Consider the following 27461-nt stretch of genomic DNA (forward strand, 5'->3'; position numbering starts at 1 on the left):
GCTGTAAAAGCCCACCTGATAAGGGAACACAATCTATGTGAACAGACACTAATTTGGTTGAAAACCTCCTCTGCAAACACTTGGAGGAGACCTAACTCGTCCTGATTTTTAGGAAGCAGATTTGTACAAGGTCATTAAACTGTCTGTGACACATACGAACTGTTGCACAGCAACAGAGGAAACACTGAAAAAAAACTCAACCTGCACCAAAACTACCATTTCATGTGTTTGCGTGCGTTGTAGACTAGCAGAGTTGCTTACTGTTCAACAAAGAGGCACCATTGTCAGTAGTTGCTAAGCCACTTGACTCTGAGATAACATACTAACAAAGTTGGATGAACATCAAGTTCATAGAAAAAGAAATGTTTGCAAGCCCCAGGGGCAATTGCAGACAGTCAGCGCTGAGGAATGCCCATCTTGTCTATGTTCTGCAATGTGTGGTGTCTTTGGCAATGACACAAGGCCGACACTACCTTAAGATTTAGAAATAGGTGTTGTGCAACAACCGGGGTAAACCAAGTGATTTGGCTTTCTTGACTAGGCGGTAAATGTGTTTTTCTGTCACCTCAAATGTAACAGCATGTAAAGATGTATGCAGAAGATCAATGTAGTTATATAATTATTCTCTTCATAAGCCATCAAGAAAAACAAACCCCTATTACAACATAGTGTATAATCCAATAATCAATTAATAAACAAAAATAAATTACAAAAATACTAGTTTTAGTCATTTAAAAAAAGCTAAATTGAACTTATAGGTAGACAAAAATGACAGTTTGAGGTAAACTTTGGGTAACTCTTAAATTAAAGCTGCCGTCCTGAATAACCCTACCTGGGCTTGCAGTGGGTGAGTCCATAGACCGGGATTCACTGCTCCCTCCAGCACTTTCCGAGTCGCTGCACATACCTCCACCCTGGCTGGACGAGGCCCAGGGACGAAACGAGGCCTGAATCCGGAGTCCTGGATGAAGACAAATTAAAACGCTGTAAACGCAATATTACAGCCCACTCGTGTTGTAAAAATTTAACTTTTGCATTTCTTCCTTCATTGCAGACAAAACATAAATGTTCCTGAAATCTTGGTTTCTAGTACAAATAAATGACTTAAATTTGTCTTTAATGAAGTATAAGTCATAACTGGACTTGTTTTAGTGGGTATGCAATGTGCATATCTCTGTTTTTATTGATTATGTTTTCTGGTTACAGGCCTACATAGAGTTCCTCAATTTCTTTCATTTGATCGGAGTGTTGAATCTCTAAAACAACACCTAAATGACCAATAAGCCTCCAGAGTGTGATGGCCAATTGTCAGTAGTTTACAACTGCTATCTTTTCACTTAAAATTGGCCTAAAAGTCAAGAGCCCATTAACCACTGATGCAACTATTAGCGTAAAAGGCACTGCCTAAAAAGATCTGGGGAGAATGATACTTGCATGGACAAGAAAAACAAAACATAGGGAGATATCAACACAAGCAAACTGGCCACAGTATAGTGCTTTGGTTACCTTCACACTTCACTTCCTATTTCAAAATGTTTGCAAGTTACTCATAAAGCATTACTCATAAAGTCTTGTACATGGCTGCACAACATGTTGGCCAATGTAGAAGATATTATCTCTGTCTGTTCTTCAATGGTCTCTCTAAACTAAAACAACAGGTACTTGCTTAAAAGATTACAAGACACTATACAAGAACAGGAGCTATTAGGCTAAATGTAAACCTGCGTACCTTGGATGTCAATGCTACTGTTGGAGTGCCTTTCGGCAATCTTGGCATGCTGGGCAGTGATAGGACTCTCCATGTCATCTGCACCGAGGAGGTCAGAGGTCACAGATGCCTGTGACAGGTTACTGTGGGACGAGTGGCTGCCACTTAGCAAGCGCTTGTTGAATAGCATCCTTGGGAGGAAAATGATGGAATGAAAATAATTATTTAACTATATTCTTTGAGACATTCTACATGGAATAATACTAACTATAATCATTTATATAAAACAGGTTAAGTCAATTTGGACAATATAGAATAAAATGCATTTGTCACAGAGGGCTTTACACAACGTATACATCAACTTAACAGAACAAAGTAAACAAAAGTACAATTAAATTTAATAAAATTTCTTACTGTTTTATGTCAAAGTATATGACATTTCACAGCATTCACATTGAAGACCAGCAATAATACAGTCTAGAATTCTTGTCTTGCAATTACATCCCTCTCTAGACTAATTTAAATTAAAACTGCATCTGTAATTCCTATACTGCGGGATCAAATCACCGAGTATATTTCCTAATTCCGTCAGTACTGGACAGAGCACTGAATAACGATGATATCCTGAGATCAGCCCCACCTTACTGCCAAAGACAGCCGTTAATGTGTGTTTAACGATGATTAGCTGATAGGCATGTGAATGGCCGATGTGCAATCCAGGCCAGTCATTGTTACCAAAGTATCCTAATGTTTCTCACAATATAGAGTATGTAGGTCAGCGGTCTATAATTAACCTTTTGAAAAACAATGCTGTGGATGCATGTGAGCATGTGTGTGTGTGTGTGTGTGTGTGTGTGTCTGAGTTCCATTTCCTCTCAACCAAGCTGAATTCTTTTGATCAGAGGGATCAGAGTTGAGGGGTGGGGGGAGAAAACTATGTAAGAACAAAGCAGTCTCTCATTTCCATCAGTCTGTGTGTGTGTGTGTGTGTGTGTGTGTGTGTGTGTGTGTGTGTGTGTGTGTGTGTGTGTGTGTGTGAGACAGACAGACCGAGAGAGAGAGAGACCACAAATCAGTGTCAACTCACTCAAAAAGAAACAAACTGCTATTTTTAACCACGTACCACAAGAACTGGGTACTGAAAAATACCCAAATGTAAAATGACCACCATGTTTTCCATGGTGGTCAGAAACAACGTTGTGTATTTAACTTGAAAGCTACTGAAAACGAGAGGTGGTCACAGAGTTGAAGCCAAACTGATGGTAAGTCCACTGCTCCTCTCTCCCGTGACCGCAGTCATTTCCGCAGGAAGCCCTGGCCAACACAATTGTTTTACGCTTTCCAAAACAAGCTCTCTCACTCAATCACTCCACCTCTCACCTACAGGGCTACAGTGTCACAGGCTGTTAGTTATTTGACTGTATCTACAACCACTTGTTTACCATGTTTCCACAGAATCCTAAGATGCAAGCTTTAAGCTGTTGATATAAAAAAATGACTGAAAATCTTTTTAAATTGATAGAACATTTCAAATTAATTAAATTACATTGAAATAAACTGTTACGCCCTCTGTGAGCCACCAATGTATCTGTCTTACACAAATAACTAATTCCTTTATAATCAGAGAAAGTAAATATAAACACTGATAACTAAGAGGGCTTACTTATAAGCATCTGATATTCCAGTTATGTTCATTATTGTATACCTACCTACTTTATAATATGATGGACTGTGATTAGGTTTACACATATACGTTCTCAAAGTGAAAGATTAATTTTACTGCACGGTTTAACTTTCAGGAACGGAAAAAAACAATCTTTGAGTTTAGTATCTGCTTAAATGGCCTGTAAACCCCACAATGATAACACGAGCCACTGAACCCGTGTGTTGCAGCAGCGTCTTGATGTCTCACCCTGTGCTTTGTGTGACGGCAGAATCAAACGAGTGGGACTCCAGGCGAGGCCCATCAGTGGGTTGACCCCTGACAAAGTCAATGTAGCACTGGCCCGGCTCGTACAGTTTGGCATTTTCACACAGACTCTGGTGGTTGACAGGAAGGGACACAACCTGCGCCTGCTGGAGCTGGAACCAATTGACCGTCATCTGAAACAAGGACCATGCAACATTAACCTGTGCCTAAGGTATTGAGTGCCACCTCCTTAGTCTGTCCAAGATTAAGTATGTCATTTCTGTTATTCAAGTTGGTCTAAAATTTTAAAAACAACATTTATGACAAACATTTTCAGTAAACAAATCGGAACTTACGGCCTTGAGGGTGAGGTCGCACTGGGAGACCATCTCTCGGATCTGAGTGATGATCTCACTCTTGGTGTTGGCCAGATCGACTCTCTTGTCCCCAACATCAATCTGACATGCTTTGCAGTGCTCCCTGGCCTCATCAGCCTTCAACAGAAAGGAGACAAATCAGTAAATTCTCAACTCTATGACTGATCACATTAATATGATTTGACTTGAGCCAGTTTAGTTCCAACTGCTGTAAGTCACATGGTCTAAAGTTGATGAAACAAATAAATGACTAAAGATCTTGAGAATGAACTTCTATCTTTAGTGTCACAGGAGAACAATTCCTTTAAGTCCGATAGTTTGCTGACCAGACAGATCCATTTGTCTACACTCCAATGTCTGTTTTGTTCTTTGTCGTCAAAAAACGGAAAACTGAGAGCTGATAATGAGGTCATAACGAATGCAACAGCTTGTATAAACTCTGACCTGGCTAGCAACAGTTTAATTGACATTATGTAATTGACTAGTGCAACTGGGATTGTCTCTGTGGTCTGGGGAGCCTGATTTGTGGCAATGGCATTAAATGTTGGAGCTTGGCCCAGAATCCTTGTTATGACTTTCCACCTTTTTCTGTCTCTCTGTACTTTCAATGTCAAATACATTTCAACAAAGAACAGCAAAACATGAATGTGTGAGTAGTACTTGGGTTCCTATTTTGTGTGTTTAGTTTCTGTCAAGTTGTTGTTAGCAGCTCTACCGGCCACATCACTATGCTTCTGAGTAAAATGGACTTTTGAAATGCCAAACAATGCTACTTAGGTCTAATCATATCATTAAAACAAACTTCAACAAACAAAAATGTCATTCAGAAACAACATTTTTAAAGAAGCCTATAAGATTAACTCAAGGGCCATTAGAAATCTACAATGTACGACATTAACAGGGCCACCGGGCAAGCAGGGAGAGGTGCTGTACCTTCTGCTGGGCCTCCTCCTCCAGCCTGCGCCTCTTCTCTAGCTGTTTGACCGCCGCTGCTCCTCCTCCTCCTCCTCCTCCGATCTGTTCCTCCTCAAGGCGGCTGGTGGACACCTTGGCCTTCTCATACTCCTCCTGCCGCTGGACCTGCAGCAGCCGCGCCTTCTTCAGAGCACCGTCTGCCTCGTTCTGGCGACACACACATATTAAGTTAAAACACAGATGGACAAACAGAACTATATCGCTGCCTCTGGATACGTCCAATAAAACAAAATCCACTACTAGTCCAACAATGCTAACAAAAATACAATTAATAATAATCTGTAATAATTACTTAACCATTGAAACAGTTCAATGTTATCCAGAACCATTGAAATGTATACAGTATTACATACAGTACGCAATAATAGTTCAATGATTGGTTTTATTTTGTAATGACAAGTGTGGGCGCTTAACTACCGTATTTTCCGCACTATAAGGCGCACTTAAAAGCCTTTAATTTTCTCAAAAAACGACAGTGCGCCTTGTAATCCGGAGCGCCTTATATATGGATCAATTGGTTAATTGGTTGATCCATACTGGTTGTACACGGCGCTTTGTCAAAATGTTTCAGTACGACTGGTAAACTACAAAGCCGCACCGCGGTAAACACCGGTACTGTGCTTACTCCTAGTCCAACACCACTTGTGTGTATAAAGACCCCAAAATGGCACCTTTCACGAGACACGCTTACGACGCTATTCTATTCTATTCTATGCGCCTTATAATCCGGTGCGCCCTATATATAAAAACAGTTCTAAAATAGGCCATTCATTGAAGGTGCGCCTTATAATCCGGTGCGCTTTATAGTGCGGAAAATACGGTAATTAAATGTTTAATTTAATTGAATTAGTTAAACACTAATCATTTACAATTGCCGAGTGTTATTAGCTTAGTTAATGATGCTTATTCTGTCATATGTGGAATGGAATGATTGTCTGGCAGGCTGCAGGACTATAGGGCAAACCAAAAGCTTTTGCTTGCATTGCATATGTTAGGTTCAGGCATTTCAAGAGCTACCTTGGACCGAGCCCCCGGGTCAGGGAAAGATTCTGTGTGTGGCCCTCTAGAGAATAAAGCCTTCATGGCAATCGACTTACCATTTTCTTTTGCCCTCTCTGCCACTGCTCCTTGACCTCTTTTCGTAGTTTGTCCAGCTCATTCTTTCTGGCCAGGAGAGGCTGGAAAGAAAGACACCACACACAGTCAGTCTGTCCTCTTGTTTCCATTATACAACCCCAACAAGTGCCCGTTCAGAAATGCAGCTGGATTTTACTTTGCTGGATTACCTGCATGTATTTGTTGCTTTGGAGTACTGCTGCAGTGTGAAGTACCAGCTGGCTGTATTCAATGTCATTTTTGAAGGCAGCCATGTAGATCTCACGAAAAGGCATGAATTCCTTAAATGAGAAGGAGAAAGTCTAAACGTTAATCCCTGACAGCGAGAAGGCGGCAGCAAAACTGTGATGCCGGTGCAAGTCAAATTACCTGCATCATCAAACTTACCTGTTGACTTGCAAGCGTCTTGGCAGATTCGGACATTTTGGCGTAACTCTTTGCACACTCAATATCTGCAAATAGACCACAGGAGTTTAGTTGAATTTCCCAACATATACAGCACTCTCTACCGGCATACAAACGGTCATTTATGTGTGTGCATATATTTGCAGTGTGCTAAAGTTCTGTTATCGTATCAACTAGTGGAGCTTCCTTAAAAACGACTACCTGAAAAAGATTTAAGCATTTGCAGATTAAAGCACACAATGTCCTGGAGTCATGATACAAATCTATATAATTAATCAGTACATAAACCATTAACCAACGTTGATGTCTTCAAACAAACAACAGGTATGTTTGCCCGATAACAAATGTTCTGTACGGCTTGACTGAGTGCTTTGTGGCATTCATTAACCGGAGAGCCGAACAAAAGCCCTCACACTTCACACTCAACCTTGAGACTTGATAAGTCCAGCTCAGGTGATCGAGAAACATTTCTCAGGAAGTTGGCCCCTAATTAATCCTCACATTTGTGGCTCTGGCTAGTTTAAAGGGATAGTTGGGATTTTTTTGAAGTGGGGTTGTATGAGGTATTTATCCATCGTCAGTGTATTGCCTATAGTGGATTGCGGTTGGCATAACCCTAATTTGGAGAAGTATTCAGGAGTAGCAGCAAAGTTATAATTAGAATATTTTCACCCCTTTACCTTGCAGACAGCCCTTTCAGACGGGGAACATAAGTCGCTATCTATGTCTATTCAAAGCCACCAGACAAAGGTGGTACAAAAACAGTAATTTCACCTCACAGAACACGGGAGACGCTGGTATAGCGCTGCCTCGATGGGTTAGTTGTTTTTTGTTATTTTGTGACTTTAGTGAATCACCTACTGTAGGTAGTAATACACCGATTATGGATAAGCGCCTCATGCAACCCCTCTTGAAAAAAATCAATGAGCAATGCTCGCGACTAACTGAACAAATGAACCAAAAACAGCTGAAAAGTAATCGTCTCGGAAATTGAACAAAGCTTAAAAAGAATAAGAACATTTTAATATTTTAGATAAATCCAAAAGTGGGTTTCATTACTGAACTGCCGGTAAAAACAACTCCAAACTTAAAGGACAAAGATGTGCTTTGCTTATTGTTCCGTCACTTGGATGTTTGAGCTTCACGGTGCAGAATGCTGTACTTGCAGTTTGAAACTAGAAGGATGTTTTTAAGTCTAAAAACACATCTGTAATGGATCATTAAAAAAAATTGTTGTTTGAATCTTTTGAATTAGTCCCAACAATGAGAAACCTCTTATTACTTTTACTGTAGTGTTTAAGCTGTTGTGCATGACCTACACATGAAAACATCTCGTAAAGATTCCCTGACGTGACTACCCAGACTTATATAATGACGTACTAAAGTTAAGTACATGGTCCATGATACCAACACATGATAGCCGCTACTTCACTGTTGCCTCCCTTACATGTCAGAAATGCTGTGCCCCAACTCACCCATGCTGAGACGCTTCTCCACCCACGCCAGCAGCTCTTTGGTGTACTTGGACCAGGCCTTGGCGTAGAGCAGCGCCGACTCCACCCCGCTGTCCTGCCGCTGCAGCGTCCTGTCCACCTCCTCTGCCCGAACCGGCTGTGACGGCCCTGTGAAAACCACAGCGACCCCCACCAAGGATGTTGTAAAATCTGGGCTTTAGCATGACGGTCAGTGACCACCGCTCATGCAACTGTCACCACTGCTGCATCCGTGTCAGCGAGTCACCTTGGGTGAGCGTCATATGAGCTAATACCATTTGAGGATAATTAATGCTGACAGGACACTGACTGCTGGATGTATTAATAAGTGATTGAGGTGGCTGGAAATTAAGACTTGAGAGTTAATTGTGCTCTTACCCCAGATAAACCCACAACACTTCAGTGAAAGTGAAACAGCCCAAACAACACAGAATGATGAAGCAGAAACAGTAGATCAACGAATTTCATTTGCCAGGATTACATTCTTCCCCCCCCTCCCTCCCCCGCCCAACACTTTGGTAGAGCAGTGCCAGAGTACAGAAGCCGTGTGTTATAGAGATCTGTCTTACCTGGCGGATCATCTTTCTCAGGGCCGGATCCTCCAGATTCCGCAGAGAGATTCTCAAAAGACTGAAAAGAAGACGGATAAAAATCAATCAACAATGAGGAGGATTCATTTCCTACTCAAAGCACGATACGCTCTGCTAACATACTTTAAACAACTCTTATCAGAACAATGACCTCTCCTTAGAGATGTTATGAAACCTACAACAGGAAAACAACAATTCAAAGCATCAATTCATCATTTCCAGCTAGACCATTTTGGAAACATGCGTCAGCCAGCAAGCGTTCACTTAACCCCTAAACTCTGAACTCTGCCAGCTCATTTTTCAGATATTTCGCTTGACAGTTCAGGGGCAGTAGGCCACATCCTGGAGTTCATGGGATATTGAATGAACAAACAATAAACGTATGTTTAAGTATGAAGCCAATATGAATATACTATTATCAGCCTTTGAGTTGGGATACCACGTAGAGTTCTGGTGGGTGGTTAGTGACAATTTGATACCTCACTTGTGCTGAATTAGTAGACCGTTTGTGGGTGATGGACAGAACTACACAACATATATTGTACTTTTCTTACCCTGCTTCTTTTAGTTAGGGGGAGCCCCAACACCGATCCATTCTCTACATCTCCCATAAGGAAGTCAGACACTCTGAAGGAAAACAGACACAAATCAATAAACTTTATGAGTTGAGAAAGTATGAAATTGATTAAACGAAAAGATTTCCAGAAATCCGTTTATGTTTTAGTTTAAAGGTGGACTCCATTGATCTTCGATAAAGTAGATGGACTCACATAAGAGAGGTTAAAAATGGTCTAAATAGATTCGGCAGAGGCTGAGATATGCTGTCTCTAGCATAAGCCCCCAAAAACATGGGATCCTACAGTGCCCATAATGCCACTCAATAGCATCTTTCTTTAGACCTTCCCTGCATTTTCAAAAGATTTCTGTTTAAAAATGTAAAGCTTTATCCCAATCCGAAATGACATGAGGGTTATTTTAACTTTGAAAAGCGTAATGTGTAAAATCGTTGGAGTGCCACTTTAATTCTGAAATGAAGAAACATGTAAGATATTCATTAGCCTGGTATTTACACAGAAATATTTTTAGTTCATTCATTAACGGCCATATTAAGGCTCAGTTCTATTTTCAATGTTCTCTATATCTCTAAAAAAAAAAAATGTTGTGACTATTGTGTATTAAATATTTGTGCTTTTATGTAACCCGTTTACTGCCTTGCTCTGGATTGTTTACAATAAGCTATATGAATGCAAAGTTACCTAAATTAATAATGCAATTCCATAATTGAGAGGGAACAAATACATTTGGAACATTAAGAATAAAAGTACAACTTGTCTGCAGTTTGATTGCATAAGAAAGCCCACAGAAGTGAAGTAAGTAATAGTAATTGCAATCCCAGTTATGACATAATACTTACACATTGCCAAAGGTGAACGCCAATGTGTCAATAGCAGCGTAGATCTCTCCGAAAAGCTTCCGTTTGTTCTCCTCGTTCACCTCCTTAAAATTCACCCCTGTCAAATAGTGAATAAGTAGGGTTGAGCAGGTGGAAACCTGAACCATACATTCAGAAGACATCTTGCACTGGCACCTCTGATAAAGCTGTGTTGCAGGTATGAATCTCATGTTTCATGACTCAACAACCTGTACATGACGTAGTATGGAGTCAATACAAATATGTTCTTCAAATCATGCTAAGATCTCCATATCTCAAATGTACAGACATTTTAAAATTGAAAATCCCTCAGAGACATTCCAAAAACAACTTGTGCCTTAATTCAGAAAAGATAAGCAAAGATAGGCAAGTGTATATATTCAGCTGTAATCGGGAGAGGCAGTAGTTTCCTGCTGTAAGTCTAAACACAGTGATGACTGAAGACAGAATGGGGGGAAAACAGCAGTGTAAATACGGCTGTAATCAGTCTTCACAATAAACTTCCTGTCCTGACTGAGCAGAGAGAAAATAAACTGGGAGAGAGATGCTCAGAAAATGCGTCCAAACACCGAGCAATAAATCAGTGATGTCACTGACCACTCTGCTGCCTCCATGATTTCCTCAGCCTTTCCTTTCCAATAGAACAATGGAGATTTCTAGAGTTCAAAGACCCACAGAGTAGACATTTTAAATAGAAAACCAGCTGTCTTCGGTTAGCTTAGCTTTGACCCGTTTGGAAAGTATCTTGTCTTTGTAACGGAGGCAGAAAAAAGGAATCAGTTGAGAAACCTCAAGCTGGGACGAGTCCACCTCCAACTTATCTTGAATCGTTTCTCAAATATCTAAGGAAGACTGCTCCCAACAGCATCAGCGCTTAAAACCTTCACTCTTTAGCAGAGTCCTTGAAAGTTGAAGAGCACCTCCCTACCAACACCTATCGAACGCTAAGATGCTTCCTCAGTAGCCTAAACGCATCGAATCCAAGTCTTTCGGAAAGAGTTTTATACTGTGCTACAAATGACAAAACTACCAATTACCCACCTCAAAACTTTCTTCAGCATTTGTCCTGTTTAACAGAAACAAGACGCCTTGATCATAACAGTAACCAATACTTCCAGGTGATTTTTCTGTCCAAACACTTTAAACACGCCACCAAACAAGTTATTTTTCTTTACGGGAATCCAAAAGTTGGCTGTTCCTCTATCCATCAAAAGGAGCACTCGACAGAAATAAATCCAATGTATAAATTCTTCACTCAGAGGCACAGGAAGTGTTAGGATTATGTCGGAAGGGTGCAAAAAGGATCCAAAAAGGAGGTCCAGTGTCCATGGGGCCCCCAGCTACGGTAGCCACCACCATTCAAAGCACACAACTCTCTTGTGCGGTTACATCTCCTCCTCTTCTGCCCAACCCCTACCCCCAACAGGACATCCTGAGGCTTGCTGGAATACAATGCTCAGGCCCCAACCAGTGGTCCAAACGTGGAAGTTACATCATCGGGGAAAAATGGTATTGTTTCAGTGGAAAAGCACAACACTCTCGAAAACGCTCGTCAGCTGCAAAGTCCTACGCGGAATTCAGGTCCAGGAGGAAATTCTCCTCCAATGCAGACTAATGTGAATGTGCAGCAACTTGGGCATGGGACTGGATATGAAGTGTCACAGGATGGAGGAAGTGATAAAACTTCCTCTTGTGTTGAGGTGCACCTTGGAATGTGATGAAGTAGAAATGCAATCCATACTCCACTGGAAAAAAAACTAAATCACAGGATTCTATTATATGTAAAATCACCTGGTTGTGATGTGATTTTAATGTTAGAAACACAGCCTGCTGATCACATGACACACCTCCATGAATAGAGACATATCATTATACATCAACACGTTGTCTAACACCTGCAGTGTTGAGATTTGGCTGTGAAAAATATTGGCGCGTACATCTGATATCACCTTGTCCCTGTGTGAGGGTCAAGGAATGAGCGGTTCAGGCCACCTAGTGGCAGAAAAGACGTCATAGCACGCTTCACTGCACAGAATTATGAAAAGACCACATGATTACAGATAGTGTAACTGTTAAACCTGTTAGCAATATTGGCTGTTTACCATAAGCACTTGTTCAATTATAACACTCAACACCTGTGCCCTTAAACCAGTTGCTATTAATATGACAAGTTTGAAAAACAGCTGAAAATTTTACTCTACTTAATTAATTCGATATCAAAGAGCCGAAATCAAAAGCCTTTACAGAACGCCTATTAAGCTGTCAATTCTAAGGCTTCGTTATTGAAAAGGTCATACTCTTGTGCATCAACATATTTAAATGGCACACAAATAGTCACGGTACTGCAAAATGTGACTTGCGTGCACATAATAGTTGTTTATGGCACACATGCCTGCACACACCCATGTGTGTGTGGACATACTCCAAATATTTCAGCTAAGGTGAGCGTCATTCATACACAGAGCCTCTTCAGGCTTTGTTCACTTCAACATGTCACCATTCCCCATTAAGTGAAAGCTCTTCAAAAAGCCTCTTTATGCCCTTCTTTGCAATGCAAATTGAGACGAGGTACACTCGGGGGAGTCTTGTGTGGCGGCCAAGTTAAGAATTGACCTGCACGCCAGATCATAATCTCAGAGAATGAGATTGAATAGGATTCCTCGCTGTAGTTCCCTCTGGACTGGCAGACAAAGCACAAAGGACACCCGCTTCTCCCTGCCTCCTCAGTGAGGTATCTTACTCCCAGATATTATTTTCTTACTCTCTATATGGGGTTTGAAATGCATGCTGCTGCATTCTAAGCACTTGAGTGACTTCTGAGGGGCTGCATTGCTTTGAAGCTATAGGAAAACTATTCAGAAACATTCCCTGGGAAGTTCTTTGTAAGACTTGGGAAGACAGTGTGAGAGAGAGGACATGGCAATCGTGAATGTCCAGGAGAGAAAACTGCCATGAGAGAAGGGGGGATTAGATAAGCAGAGACAGAAAACAGGCCGAAGGAAGAGTGGAGGAGTGGTTGGTATGTTTCACAGGAAAGCTGTGAGTTATGTGTGTGTGTTTTTAAGGGAGATCTGGTGTTCATAGCTCACCTTTGACCGTGGCGATGACTGTTCCAGCTGTACTGAGGATGTCCACCGAGTTGAGGCTCTGGTGTTTGCCGATTATGGACTTCAGAACTCGCAGCAGCTCCCCGAGACGCTCGTGCGCCGCCTGATGGAGGCAGTCCTGGTGCTCTGGAAAGTTATAAAGACACTTTTAGCGTAACAGTTAATGTATACGTCACATTCAGTCTATCTTGTAATAAGCACAGTGGGGCTGTCAATTACCCATTTAACATGATGGAATTGGTGAAGACAGTAAAAACATTGTCTGACAGTGTCCACTGAAATATCATTGACAGCTACTACATCATTATCCATCAGCCTGGTTAACCTTCGACCCATGAGATGATAAGAGATCAGTGTCGCCCAGTGTTTCTCTGCTACACGTCATTGAGCAATTGGCCAAGTTTGTTATGCTATAGAACATGGAGCGTAAATGGTCTTTCAATGTACTATTTCCTGCCATGAATTGTGTCTTCAGTCTGAAAAATGATGGGACTTGTACCGTATTTCAACATTGAGGCTTAACAATGACTCATGTGCTATGAAACCTGAGCAGACTGAACCTAGAACCCAGCTATTTAGAACTCTCCCTGCTTTACATGAATGGTGATCATTGGAAAAGAGGATTACTACATGACATTCCAGCTTTGTTGGTTGAAAGAGTGACTGTGGCAGCCATGACAGATTGCTTTATGGTGTAGTTGCACAGACAAATAGTAGCGACGGCATAGGGATTGCACACAACTCAGCAAACCTACACAAAGAACTGAAATGGTGCTAGCCTAACAGCCAAGTGCATAACTAAACACGACCTACTGTGCTATCTGTCTGCAATTAGCAGTTGGTTAGCTAGTTAACCAAAGGAAACATGGCATCTCAGGTATGTGGTTGAGTGGAGTAGATGTGACTTTACTAACAGTGAGTCACCACCATTTACAAAAAGGGACAAAAAGCACTTTGCTATCAGTTGACCTTTATAATCTGCTCTTGACATTGCTGAGGAATGAGGTCATGAATGAGGAAATGGAAATGAGTACATGAACTACGGTTCAGATGTTTTTTCTTGTTTTTTTTTACTACTCATTAGAAGCATATTGAGTACTGCAGGGTAGTGTCACAGGGGTCCGACACACTAGCATGGCTGACTTTACCAAAGATGACCGATACAAGAGGGAACTGGAGACACACACAGATATTATTGCCATTTTGCTCAAATATGTTCCGGTCCTATAGCTGTAATCTCACTTAATACACAATAGGCTGCTCGGCAGGTTGTTTGTCATGCTTTAAATGTGATTATCATCGTTATGTGTATAAATGAGTTTATTCTTAGTCAGATCTTTTTCTAGTAAACAGAAAAAAAGTAAGGTAAAACACAGACACACACACACACACAGAATGGTTACAGGCAGTCAAAGCCACATTTTGTGCTGACGATCACCCCTGGATTACCCCTTCATGGTAGGGGGATCAGAAAGACTTTAGCTGTCTCCCATTTAGTCTTTTATTCATTAGCCCTCTTTTTTGGAGTGGGACAAATAGTGCCGCCAGTGGGGCTAATAATGCTGCGTCTGTGTGGCCGCCATGACAATGCTAACTGAGTCCTGTCCTGAAAATCCAGCCAACTGACCACCAACTGACCAGCAGGTGACAAGTTCAAATTTGACCAACAGGTCAGAACAATAACCAGAACAACCAGTATGAAGCGCAGAAAATGTGCAAAATCTCCGCACAAACTGTCAACAAAATGCTGTAGAGCACCGTACTTATATATTTATATTTTCATGTTTCAACTTTCTTATAGCACTATGGCAGGCAGCCTATTTTTTCTCTCAAGGAATGTGAATGATAATGTGCCAAATGGCTATACATGTTGCTGCTTTACTGACAACTTCAATGCATTCAGTCAACACACCCTGCAAATCAACAATGGGCCACTTAACATAAACCCAAAGAGCTGGAGTGATTGGGTACGGTGCAATGACTCAGAGAAACAGTACTACAAGGTGGCCACAATGTAATTCCAGGTGAAGATCAAGCACTTGCAAAAGATCAACACACAAACACACAAACTGAAATCACAGGACACACCAAAATGATTACATAAGACAGGCACAAATCCCAGACTGTTCCACTACCACATGAACTACCCCATGCCAACATGCGCTGTTGCCTCTAGCTTGCCAAAAGCTTCAGGACCTGGAGAGTCCTATCCTTCACCATAGCGACCATCTTCATCCATCTTCATCAGATGTCGTGCACAGCTCCTTCTAGTGCCAAGGACCTAGTGGTTTTTGATGATGAAAGCCTCTCGTTCTTTTGTTTCAGGTGCCCAACTCCCCACGAGGCAGGAAAAGGGCCAGCGTTGTGCTTCTGGCATAACCACACATCAAACGGAGACTCAAAACTTCTATACAATCAATGCAAATGGGCGTATAGAGAAGGTCATTCTCTTCACTGGTCCCTTGGATGACTATGTACAGATTCAGCCATTTTCCAAATACAATCTCGCATAAAAGAGAAAGAATGTGCCAAGTGATTTTGTAGTGGTATGACATGTACTCTTGTATTCAGCTCCCAAAACAAACCTTTTGAATGGTGTTTTCTGAATAATTTGGCTCAAATTAAACAAAATCGGAACAGGAAGTCTGCATTTACATAAAACACACATTAGGCAGATTTTATAGTTGTTTAATGTAAAACAATTACATTTCAAAACAAACAAAAGTATTTTATTTAATATTAGAAATACATTTCATCTACATTTCCTTTAACTTACTGTTTTTGCAGTGTTAATCCTTTACTGTAACAGAACCAGTCTTCCCACAGCCTTATACAGAGACCTGGACCCACAAAAATTTGATAAGGGTCAAAGTTTACAATGAGCCGCTTCAACCCTTAAGCCCTTAATTGGTCCTGGTCAGTTTAGATCCCATTTATGGACATTATCCTTTCAATGACAAAAACACACAATGGCCTAAATCATCCCTACACAGGCTATACACCCTATTCATCGACCGAGTAACTGAATCCAGAGTCCTGGAGGCACCAAGCCTGGGCAAGCTAGAGGTTTATTAAGGACAAGCCTAAACCATGAATGCCCACGAGACAGAGGGTCTTCCTTTGCAAAGCTCCATGGGCTCCAGTCTTCAATGGCAGTTGTGTGGCCTATTGGACCATCCTAAATGAAGGCTAATTAGCAAGACATTATGGTTGCGTCCACCGGCCCAGCAGGACACAGGATAATGTACAGAGACTGATGATTTAACCCTTCAACTGCCATTCTGCACGAGACACAAAGAAGAAGACTCGTTCCCACCAGGGAGGGGCGGTTAACGGAACATCTGACTGGCGCAATACGTTTCAGCAGTGGTATTGCCAGGAAAAATAAAGTTTGGAAAGGAACATTTGGTGGAAGAAGTTGCAATGACAGAAGATGTTTCAATTGGCAAATATCAGCTATCTGAAAACTGGAAAACAAACAAGCTGCTGGGAAGATTGTTCTGCTTTCCCCTGGGAAGACCACTGAGTTTTGCATGAGTTGTTTAAGTGCCGAAAACTCACTATTGTCCCTGGGGCCACTAGCAAACAGTGGCCTGGTCGCCTCATGGGCCTGCCACATGAAGCATTTATGGAACAATAAATCACAACGGCAGCTTTTCACTTTTCACGGGAAAGAGGGATTGGAGTGTGTGTGTTTGTGTCTGTGTGTGCGTCTTTGTCCATGTGTGATGGTTAGTGGTCGGAGTGATAGGGGAGGAGTTTTGGTTGGTATTGGGGGGGTGGGGGGGGTATTTGGGGTAGTACGCTCCCTTGGGATTTGTCCCAAATTTACCCCTGCACCCCACATCCCTGCTGTAGTGGGGGTTATGAGAGAAGGAGCGAGTGAGAGACATTCCTGGGCATAATAAGCCCTGGTGAATGAAGGCTACAGAGGGATCAGACCTGATGAGAAGGAGGCCGCGGATCAGGAGCTGCTCTGGGGCTGCCAGTAAGACATTGCCAGGTTTTTACTTCATTAGCGTCATGGAAACCCAACATTCCAGCCTCTTGTTTGGGAGTGGGGACGGGAGTTGCAGGAGCAAGGGGGATCCATAATGAAAACATTGTCGGATCACTCACCATCGAGATGACACCTCAATACCAAAACATTCTGATGCTCTTCTGGAGCAGACTCTAACAGTTAAATGTTATGGAGCTACACATATACAAAGATAAGGCCGTAGACTCACGATAGTTGATTTAGTTTATGCAGTATTTGGGGAGGCGATGTTGGAGAGCATGAAACCTGGAGCCATAGTCATACTATTCTCTAGCTCTATATTTTTGACCACTAACCGACAGGCCACTAGAGTGTTATAATGTAAAATTATATCTTTGGTATCTCACCCAAGTACAAGTCTTTCTGCAGGTCCAATATCAACCTGCATGGTTGTTGTTGTTTTTTGCATTGGGTCTATACACTGTTGGTTTGTTTAATGGTTGTGTTTTGTTGGTACTTAGGCAAGGACAAAGTATAACAAAGTATATTAGACCCAAGCATTCAATGTGAAAAGGTTTTTAACACTTAAGAACTGCCCATAAGGTGTAGACTACCATATAAGAAATATAGTTGTTGTTATTGCGCAAGGCCATCAATGCTAAAAAAGATGCCGTTGCTTTTTGTTGATGTGCACCATGAGGAAATGTCTCAGTTTGGAGACTTAGCATCACTGACTTGATTCTTTGCAGCACAAAACTTCAATTAGGGCCTGACACAATATGACTTGGCAACATTCCTTTCGCTCTGGCCCTAGCTATGCTCAGTCATGCATTGCAAATCATGGGAGCAATGTATTATCTATGCTTCAAAACATTTGATGGAACGGAGGGGTGCTTATTTTTGCAAAGCAAGTGTGAAATCACTAAACATGTCACAACTGGGTCTGCAGAGGTCCAATCAAATGGAAGCAGTTCGTGGCAGAGGGGGCTAAATAGGATGTTGGACAGGCTAGCCATGACCAATGTCAATCAAAACCTCTCAATGTGTCCTATTGAGTCAGACCACAGCTGGACATTCCAGCTACTCACCCCTAAATAACCAACTAGAACTCTGTAGTGGCAGTTGTTTCAAAGAAATTGTGCATTCATCAAAAGCTGTGGTATGGCTAGGTTTCAAGGGGCTCCTTTGAGACTTGCCCCCTTCTTCAAAAGACAAGCAACCAAATGTTTCAATCAATCACTACGTGACTCAATAACCTTTGCTTTGTTCAAATGGATTCTTCTTCAATGGGCTAGGGTGAAATGCCACAGTCTTTCATATTACCCATTCACCAGTACTGCATCCTTAATACGGTATTTATGTGCGTTGCTAAAAAATTCCTTATTGTTTCAGTCCAAATTTGACCTATTGTCCGGACTATAAGTGGCTCTCGCAAAATGGGTCCACTTAACCTTTAACACTTGGGCAGGGTCACTGCAATGGGTGGCCCATACAACCCTTGATATCCTCCTCCTCCAACATACTTCCTGTGGTCAGTGGCCCTGGTCTACCTCTGTCGACAGACCACCGGCGGTCCACTCAATGGATTAGTAGATTACATGCAGCTGGTAAAAGGCAGGAGAACTTTGCCTTCCCAGACTTCTATGCTCATGCCAAAGCATTCCCTGTTGTTTCACCTTTGAAGCTCTTTTTCCCATGACTGCATGCACAAAGAGCTGGTGTTTAAAAAAAGAGCCCCAGGCTAGACGCACAGCACCTTCCACCTAGGTGGGGGGCTTTTATGTTCCCACTCTGCAGGCTACTGCCTTTGTGAGGCTTGTTAGCCGTTAGCTCAGAGGACAAAAAGTAAATGAAAAATTATGTATAATGGAGGCTGAATTTAGGAAATGCAGTGACATTAAGTTTGACTGCGAGAGAGGAACACAAGATATAACGACACATTGCAAAATTCAGTAATAAAGATCCAATAACCAATTGACAATCATCCTTAAATCCAAGGGTGGCCAGGCAAAATGTTCCATGATCTCTTTCTAGTCAACAGACACGTTTACCCTCGGATATTTCTCTCTTTAGTTGTTTGCATATAAATGAGATACCCAGTGCAGAGTGAATAATTTGTTTTCCCCCCTCTTGCATTTCTCTTTGGAACCGTCTGTCACAGTGAGGAAAGACAGGCAACCTCTCTCTCTGGATATCCCCCCACATCACCATCTTCACCACCACGCCTACTGTTGATGCAAAGCTCTGAAGTTTGGCATTCCAACTATGCTTTCTTTAAGAGAAACTGGAAATCCCCCCACTGTTGAACCTCGAGCTGCCAGCCAAACTGGTCAGCCATTAGGCTGAAGAGACTACAGTTGCTCCCCAAGATGTGTAATGCAGGCAAAGGAACATCAGCAGGCCAGAGAGGTGGGAGGTGCGAAAGCTGTCCACCAAGTACAAAGATGGGCCCCTTTAGTATACCTGTCAAGAGGCAGAACTGGGAGGTGAGGGGGCTGAGTTTGGGGGAGACAAACACAGCATTGAGAACAAGAGGACACTGTTTAGCTTTACTTGTATCCTAATCCTGAGAGAATTGGCTTTGTGTGATTGAAAGCTTGCACTAGAAAAACTTACTCTCATAACTGTCAAGGCATTTCATTTGGTAAAATGTTTATAAGAAGGGAATTGGGACAGAATTTGGGACAGCATTTTAAGGATAGGTTCAGTTCGAAGATAAAAAGAATTCAAGAAAAACTAGTGCACATGGCAGTGTTTTGTTTCTTACCATGGTTACAATTAACAGCTTGAGCAGACAACGGCCTTACATGGGAGTGAAGGTATTCAGGGATGAGGAGGCACTGCTGATCGACGCCCGCTAGTCCTGTGAAAGGGACTAAACATCTAAAGCCAGGTGGCCTCCTGCATATATGAGCCCTTTCTCCATTCATTGCTAGTTATGAAATATGCAGATTGAGAAGCTCCTACATTCTGTCCTTACAATTGGTTAGATGAAAAGACACGGTTTGTTCCAGGAAACCATAATCAGTCCGGAGAAGCAGATTCATGAGAGTGACAAGGGTATTGCTGCGTGTGTTTCGTACGCTTTGGCAAGTTCAATCACACCCCAATAGGTCCACTTTCCTCCCTTGCCCTTTCTACACCCCAATGGGGCCTAATTTGAGTCTCACAGGATAGGACAGACTCCAATTGGTCCTGGCTCTGCTTCACGCTCAGTCTGCCTACCTCCACATCAAACAGGGACTCTGTTCCTTTCACTGAGCACAGCAACTGGGTTCCTAAACTTACAGAATGTTGTGGACAAAGACAGCGGTTGGTTATCCTCCTCTCCTCCCCATCAGCTCCATTGGTCTTTAACGAGTTATGCGCTGTACACAGCATGGGGCTGCCCCTGGCACATGCAAGCATGCCCTAAGGTTGGCTCTGGTGAAAAACAAGGCCAATTATGCTCAGAATAGCCCCTCGCTACACAACAGATTACAAACTATTTACCAAAATCTCACTCCAACGCCAGCGAATACAGAGGCTGCGATGCTTGTGTCATGACCAGAGTAAACACAGTTAGGCTAATGTCTGTGTTGTTTGGCCGTGTGGTTTTCCATATGACATGAGCATGATAAACCCCATTACTTAACTCAGTGACATGCTGAAACTGAAAAAAGCAACGGTCAGCTACACCATCTAACCAGTGAACTATGACTGATGACTCTTCTGCACAAATTCTCCCTTGCGAAGCTGACTAACCAAAGACAGTTATAGTGAATAGACAGTGGACTTACCTCTCACCACATGGATATGCTCTTACACAACAAAACGCATAAACTTAAGGAGATCAGGGCAGCCCATGTTTTTGCTTCTTGATATAGGCATTTGTGATCTACATCACTTTTGCTGATCTAAGAATGAGTCAGGCTTATTTCAAGTGTAATGCATGTTTAGTGACCTCTACTTTATATACAGAAAAATGTGCATCTTCTACAAAAACCTAATCTGGGATGGCCAGAACAAGAGCCAGAGTAGCTATTTTGAATGTTTGTTGGATTTAAGATTCACATAATTTAGCTTCGTTTCAAATTGAGGTTTAAACAACATACAAGAAAAGATTTGTATGTTTTGAGCTCTTAATGATAAATGAGTTATCAAAAATCACAAACATTGCCAAAAGCAAATGAAGGACATTCCATAAGCTTTACATCCCTACCAGTGGATGTTTCTAAATCAAATGAATGTATAATTTGCACCACAGATGTTTAAAAGTGCAGGATGTCAAATAAAGTCTGCCTTGTCTAATCCTAGAGGACTTTAATCCAATGCAAGGATAGAGGCTACAGATTCAAGGGCTATTTAATCTTATTCAGAGGATAAATTTTTGCCATTTTCGTTTCAAAGCCTTAATCCAAGGAGGAAGAGGGGAGGTCTTCTGATCACACAACCTATCTGCCATACCCAATACTGAGAATGCTTCCATATTCAACATCCCTGTTACTTCACAGAAGCCTCCAGTGCCGGGTTTCGACAGTACAGCCCCTCATCAGAGCCCCCCCCCCCAAATCCTTGGCTTCTCATTTGTAGTGTGGGAATCCTGAAGCGTTATCTTAGTGTGGGGCAGACATCGACAGCCTCCTGGAACAAAGCTGTCCCAGCGCAAAAAAAAAAAAAAAAAAAAAACAGTGGCCATAACCGTAAATCTTACCAGAGGGAAGGAAGGAGAGAAACACACAGAGAGGGAGCTCACTTGGGTTACAACTTGAAAACAACGTACAAATCTTCGAGTGCAGTCGGGCAATTAAACTTGACAAGTCAACATGGTTCTGCCACCTGTATGCGGCGTGACATGATTGCGCACATTGTGCATTGCTACAAGAAAGATTTTCAGCTACAGTTTATGATTTCATGGTTTCTTTCCTCAGTCAGAGGGGATTAAATAGACCTGCCATATGTCACAACACTCTGCACTTTAATCCCAGGCGGCAGCAATCCAGAGATCTAACCCTAGCACGGCATCAACTAATGTTAAGACAATAGCTGTGCTTTTAAACATAGATCACCCCAAAACAATTAAGGTAAAGTAATAAATCCTGTTAGGCAGCTTAGTTGGCTAGATAAGTGTACAGAGTATGATTAAATCAAGACTTCCAAAAAAAAACAATGTAACTTGATCTTCAAGAGAAGACTTTAAAAGTAAGGAAGGCTAGTTGTGCTTGAGGTAATTTACAGGAGGCTTTAAATACGGGCGCAGTAAAAGAACCATAAAAGGAACTTTTTGGAGGAAAGAAGAAGCTTGCAGTGCTTTACAGTGGATCCCAGACCCAGTAGGACAGACTGTCTAAACAGAGCAGTTACAGCCATTAAGAAGGCCTGGAATGGTTAGTGAAAAGCCCAAGCAAGGCTAATTTTAGGCTGGTATTTCACAAGGGGTGATTTAGGATACAAATCGCTAAAATAGCATTTAGGCATTCTCTCAGAGGACCCAGACCAGAATCACTTTCCCACAAAGCTTTAGCATCTTTGCAAGAATACTCAACAGGCTTCCAAAAAAGAGAAAAAGCGCTTATTTCCCACAGCACATTTCAACAAAAGCCACAACAACGAAGCCAAAAACGCAACTAAAGTTGAACATCAATGTAACCATTGTACCATTTTCTTTACTGCCAATGATCTGAAGATTAAGAAAGTAAAAAAAAAAAAAAAAAAAAACATTCTGGGCTCTCTGCCATAAAGTTGTAGCTCAGCGAGTGGTCAGGTGCATTACAGTGAAGAACATTACACGACACCTGCGGACCGTTTTTAGTAGAAACCTGTTAATCATTAAAACCCAGAATCTTCCATTCACAAAGCCATACTGATTTACTGGGGACACGTATGAGTCAGTGCGTTGTGACTCAAAGTAAAAACACACAGCTGATATAAGTACGAGTCACACTTTAAGGCTGACAAATTAAAACTGTGAGTAATGATGATGGAGCTGTGACGGTGCCTTGCTTCCCATGTATGTTTATTCCACAGCCATCCTTCCTGGGAAGTAGGCCTGGTGGGATTGCACAATATTTAGGAGTTTGTGAGACGAGGGAGGTAGAAGGTGCCGTGAGATGAAACAACTGTGGCTGTGTGTATGCAAATTTAAACAACAGAGAGGAAAAACAGGAATAGCATTAAGTTATTACATTGAAAAAAACCTGACAAGAATGTCACACATCAGACCTGTTTCAACTTGATATCAATATCCTGTAATCATACAACTGAAACACCCCGTCCACATTTATTGGTGCGGTGTTAAGCAGCCGACGCACAAAATTGGCCATCATTCTGTTTGGCAGGGCAATGAAAGCACCGATGACACACCTGTCCCAGTCAAACAGCCACAACAACACAACCTCAGTCCCAAAATAGACGATGTTGAACGGGGACACGCTAGGGCCAGATGTTTACTACGCTAATCTTATGATGGAGGTGCTTCAGAGGACTCATTCACCGCCAAACACAAAGGCCACACAGGGACCAGCTCCACGGCTCGTCTGGTCTCCAATCGTCCTCTGTGACCCCAGTTAAGACCAATCTTCAAAATAATAATCCCCTCCACACAAGGTCACGGTCACATCAAGGAAGAACACAAATATCTGGGAAACACTGGCCGGACAACATTGAGAGCGCATAAACAATTTCTTCTCAGGGAACACAAAAAAAAAAGAAAACATCCAGTCATGCGTCATTGCCTCCAACGACAAATGAGCAGCAACGATACTATAATTGCCATTTAAGGTTGATGTTCGTTGATGTTCATTGCTGCCCCCCCCCCCCCCCCCCAGGGAGAAATCCCACAGGCCACAGCTATTCTTGACTTGGGAAATAATCATTTCTGCAAAAGCTGCCGGTTAGCAGCAGCATGCTAGTCTACCGATGCCTGGGACAATGGGTGTCTGACTCACATCGCTGACCGTGAATGCAGGCACTGTTGCGAAGGGTACAAGGCTCTAAGCTGAATATTGCGCTCGACTATTGGCCCTGCGTTGTAAAAAAAAAAAAAAAGAAAAAGCAGGGTTCGGTGAGCGGCCAGGGTAATGAGAGGTTTGAGCTATTGTGAGGCGCTGCAGAGACAATACGGTCATAAATTAGAGGGGGATTTAAATCACATCCAATCACAGCACAGGTCAGTGACTCCCAACAATCTGTTAGCAGGCCCTTCTAAAGCCCAACAATGACACTTTGAAGATGCTTATTGACAACAAGCACAAACCTCCTCGATATGGCCGACAAAAAAATGAAATCCACAGATCTCAATACGAGGTCTGCATGGGATCAAGTGTGTCCCAATGTCAAAATCCCAGATTTGTCAAAACATTCTCCTCAACTTAACTTGGTTTTTTTTTTCCCCGTGCCGTTAGAAATTCCTTGGAGACACAATGGTCTCTTTGCTGCTTTCCTCAATAGCAGACGGGTCTGTTTTCTACAACGTAATCAGCCTATTTCCCCAAATCTGCCCTTTCCTGTATTTAGCCAAAATAAGCCCGCTAATGGGAATACTCTTACAAATCATGTGTTGGCATCTCAGCAACAGTATTTGCATAATTGAGCTTGAGCGTACACGTAATTGTGTGCAGCAGACAGTCGCTGAACTGTTTGTCCTGAGTTCATTTTTTTTTTTCAGCCCATTTAAAGTATGATGTTCTTAAGCTCTATGCTATTGTTATTTGGAGACGTCACAAATTATAAAACCGGTTTCTTAGTGACAAGCAGCGAGGGCAAAATGTCTAGTATGACAGCTATGCAGCCTTGGCACAGAACAACAACCTGTGTGTGCATGCTTTGGTGTTGATCACTTTGAACAGACCAAAAGAACAACTGTATCTGTGGTTCGTTAACGCTCGACTAAGTCTGAAACGGAAAATGTGGAGCCGGGAAAGCTTCTTGCTTAGATCAAGTCTGCTTCTGTTCCGTAAAGCTGCAGACGTGGATCTCTTGCACATGATGACTTGCCGCTTTGATCCTTGGCGTGCTGACAGGTCACTGAAAAGTCTCTCGAGCTTAAAAAAAAAAAAAAAAAAAAAGTCCTATTCTCTGTAATGCCGACGAGTCCAGCCGGGTCAAGCACCTTCACTGACCTCTCCAGACAAAAAACAAAAGCCTGGGATTCCTTCTTCTTTCAGGGCTTGGGAGTCATGGCGCGGTGGTAATGGGGGGGGGGAATAAAAATTAAAAAAAAGGTACCACCAGCACCGCATGCATCTTCACCTCATCATATTTAAACCTGCCTTACCAGATCTGGGTCTGATCCAAAAGCCAAACGCTGAACATGCAAATTCAGGAATGTGATACTCACCCACGCGAACGTAAACCGCCGCACAGACATGAGTAAGTCTCTAAACTCCACTGTGGTTTGGAAATGATTTAATCACAGATGAAGAGAAGCCTATTAGTCACCGCCTTAGAGGGGGTTTTATTCTGTCGAAAAAGCTTCGGGAGTTGAATGTTCCTGCTGCTGTTTAATGAGGCTTCCGTGTAGTTTTGAACATTTCAAAGAGAGCATGGATTTTTTATTTTTTTTTGCACAGTGTAAAAAAAATCCTTATGTCACATTAAAATGTCTTTTCAGGGTAATTTACCAGAAAAAGCTCACCAGAATATTGAGAATTCTTACCGTGTAGTAATTTATCAAATCCTCCGTTAATAGCTTTTAGATAGACTTCGTAAATGTTTGTATTTTTTTTTTTTTTTTTTACAGTGCAGATAGAAACACGGAGGGAAAGAACCAAAATAAAAAGGGAGATAAGGCCGGTTGACTGACCGCTCAGCCAAGGATGCAGCGGGACAAACCAGGTAGATAGACCTGCGACTGTGTACATTGTGCTGAAAGCAACAGTGTGTACACAAGAGCTGACCGGCAGCTGTGTCCCGTTAGAAATCCCTTTTGGCTGTGCTTACAGTATAACCCCGTTTTTCCCCCCTCTACACTGCCACAAGCTCAGATTGTAAGAGACGTACACATCTTATTTATGAGTCAGAAATAATAACTACAAAGCAGAGAGGGCAGAGTTTAACCACACTGGTGTTTTCATGTTATCACAAGCAACAGGGAAAGAATTTAGGACGTTATACACGGAAGCCCTTGCAGGTGTAATTATCTAATAGGCAGCAGTTAGTATCTATTAGTGTGAATAGGATTAGTTAGAAGAGCATGTTGTGTTGGCCTCTTTTTATCATCAGCAGAAAGAGCAAATAACAGAATAGGACATAAAGCTGTGCGGCTGTTTGCCACATTCGCCTTAATGCCAGTGTCAACTCTTTAAAAACATACCTTTGGAGTTGAAAACTTCTTTGAGTTGTAGAAGCACGTCAGCGAACTTGCGCACATCGCTGACCAGCTGCATGATATAGATCGGGTCCGAGGCGGGGACATCTGGGCTGTCCGAACTCCCCGAGCCGCCCTTGGAGACCCTGGCGGGGCTTGTCGAACCCAAGCTGGAGTTGGAGAGTCGGGAGATGCCTAGAGAGAGTTTGCTTCCACCACCACCACCACCACCGTCGTCGCTGCTGTTGCTGCCGCCGCCTCCTCCTCCTCCCGATCCTCCACCAGAACTCTGGCGCAGCATGGCAGCCAGCATGTCTTGTTGGTCCAGGGGCCCTTAGGCCTGGAGACCGTTATCCTGCAGTTCAGCTCCCGTTCTCAGACCCAGCACTGCACCACAACAGGGATGAAGGCGTCTGCCGAAGAGAGAGAAGACCATTTGGAATAGCACGACATTACTGACTGCATCAGCGACATTACTGACTGCATCAGACGTGACGCGTCACCAGATGTGTTTTTAGCAGGACAACGAAGCACAGCTGGACTGCTCGTCATCCTGCTCACACACCTCTGAAGTAAATGAGGTGTGTGGCTCGACAGTTCCTGAACAGAGCTGCTGTATGCCTGGGACATTTCACAAGCAGTGTAGTGTTTTGAACAATGTGTGAGGTAACACAGTAAAGTAGTTGTTGTACTGCTAAACAAGTCCCAGCATTCTTGATCTTAATACAATAAAGATACCAATTACAACCCCAAACATAATCTGACAGAGCCAACCAGTCTTTAACTGTGATTTACCTAATTGGCTTATAAATACATAATATATTCAATTAGGACATACATTTGAAGCATTCATATTGTATTGATCTAAAGTCTATGTGGCCTTTAATGATGCAAATGATGAAAACATGTTCTGCACTTTAATTCGATTATATTTCAAATACAAGCCAAACATTCGTTGGCAAAAAACAATGTTTCTATAGAGCTAGATGAAAAACACAGTAGATAAAACGACTTCAATGCATCTGAGTCTCAGCGCACCTCCCCGCGCACAGGTAACGTTCAACACGAGAACACGACACTGCGG

The 27461-nt window shown here is 42.3% G+C and overlaps 1 protein-coding gene across 1 annotated transcript in view; it reads right to left on the minus strand.

The window, feature by feature from the left end:
- arhgap29a (Rho GTPase activating protein 29a) overlaps window positions 1-26690 on the minus strand; it is a 31793-nt gene extending 5103 nt beyond the window's left edge. The window contains exons 1-14 of the mRNA XM_076099809.1: window positions 26384-26690; window positions 13095-13238; window positions 9988-10084; window positions 9128-9200; window positions 8553-8613; window positions 7966-8112; window positions 6473-6537; window positions 6256-6366; window positions 6067-6147; window positions 4928-5116; window positions 3974-4111; window positions 3621-3811; window positions 1730-1899; window positions 833-961 (exon numbers count right to left, since the gene is read on the minus strand). Coding sequence (XP_075955924.1) covers window positions 833-961; window positions 1730-1899; window positions 3621-3811; window positions 3974-4111; window positions 4928-5116; window positions 6067-6147; window positions 6256-6366; window positions 6473-6537; window positions 7966-8112; window positions 8553-8613; window positions 9128-9200; window positions 9988-10084; window positions 13095-13238; window positions 26384-26690 — 1903 coding nt within the window. The remainder of the gene's footprint in view (window positions 1-832; window positions 962-1729; window positions 1900-3620; window positions 3812-3973; window positions 4112-4927; window positions 5117-6066; window positions 6148-6255; window positions 6367-6472; window positions 6538-7965; window positions 8113-8552; window positions 8614-9127; window positions 9201-9987; window positions 10085-13094; window positions 13239-26383) is intronic.
- Between the last annotated feature and the right edge of the window lie 771 nt (window positions 26691-27461).

This window comes from Anarhichas minor, unplaced genomic scaffold, assembly GCF_050575085.1.
Source record: "Anarhichas minor isolate MPS153535 unplaced genomic scaffold, ASM5057508v1 ptg000001l, whole genome shotgun sequence".
Lineage (NCBI taxonomy): Eukaryota > Metazoa > Chordata > Actinopteri > Perciformes > Anarhichadidae > Anarhichas > Anarhichas minor.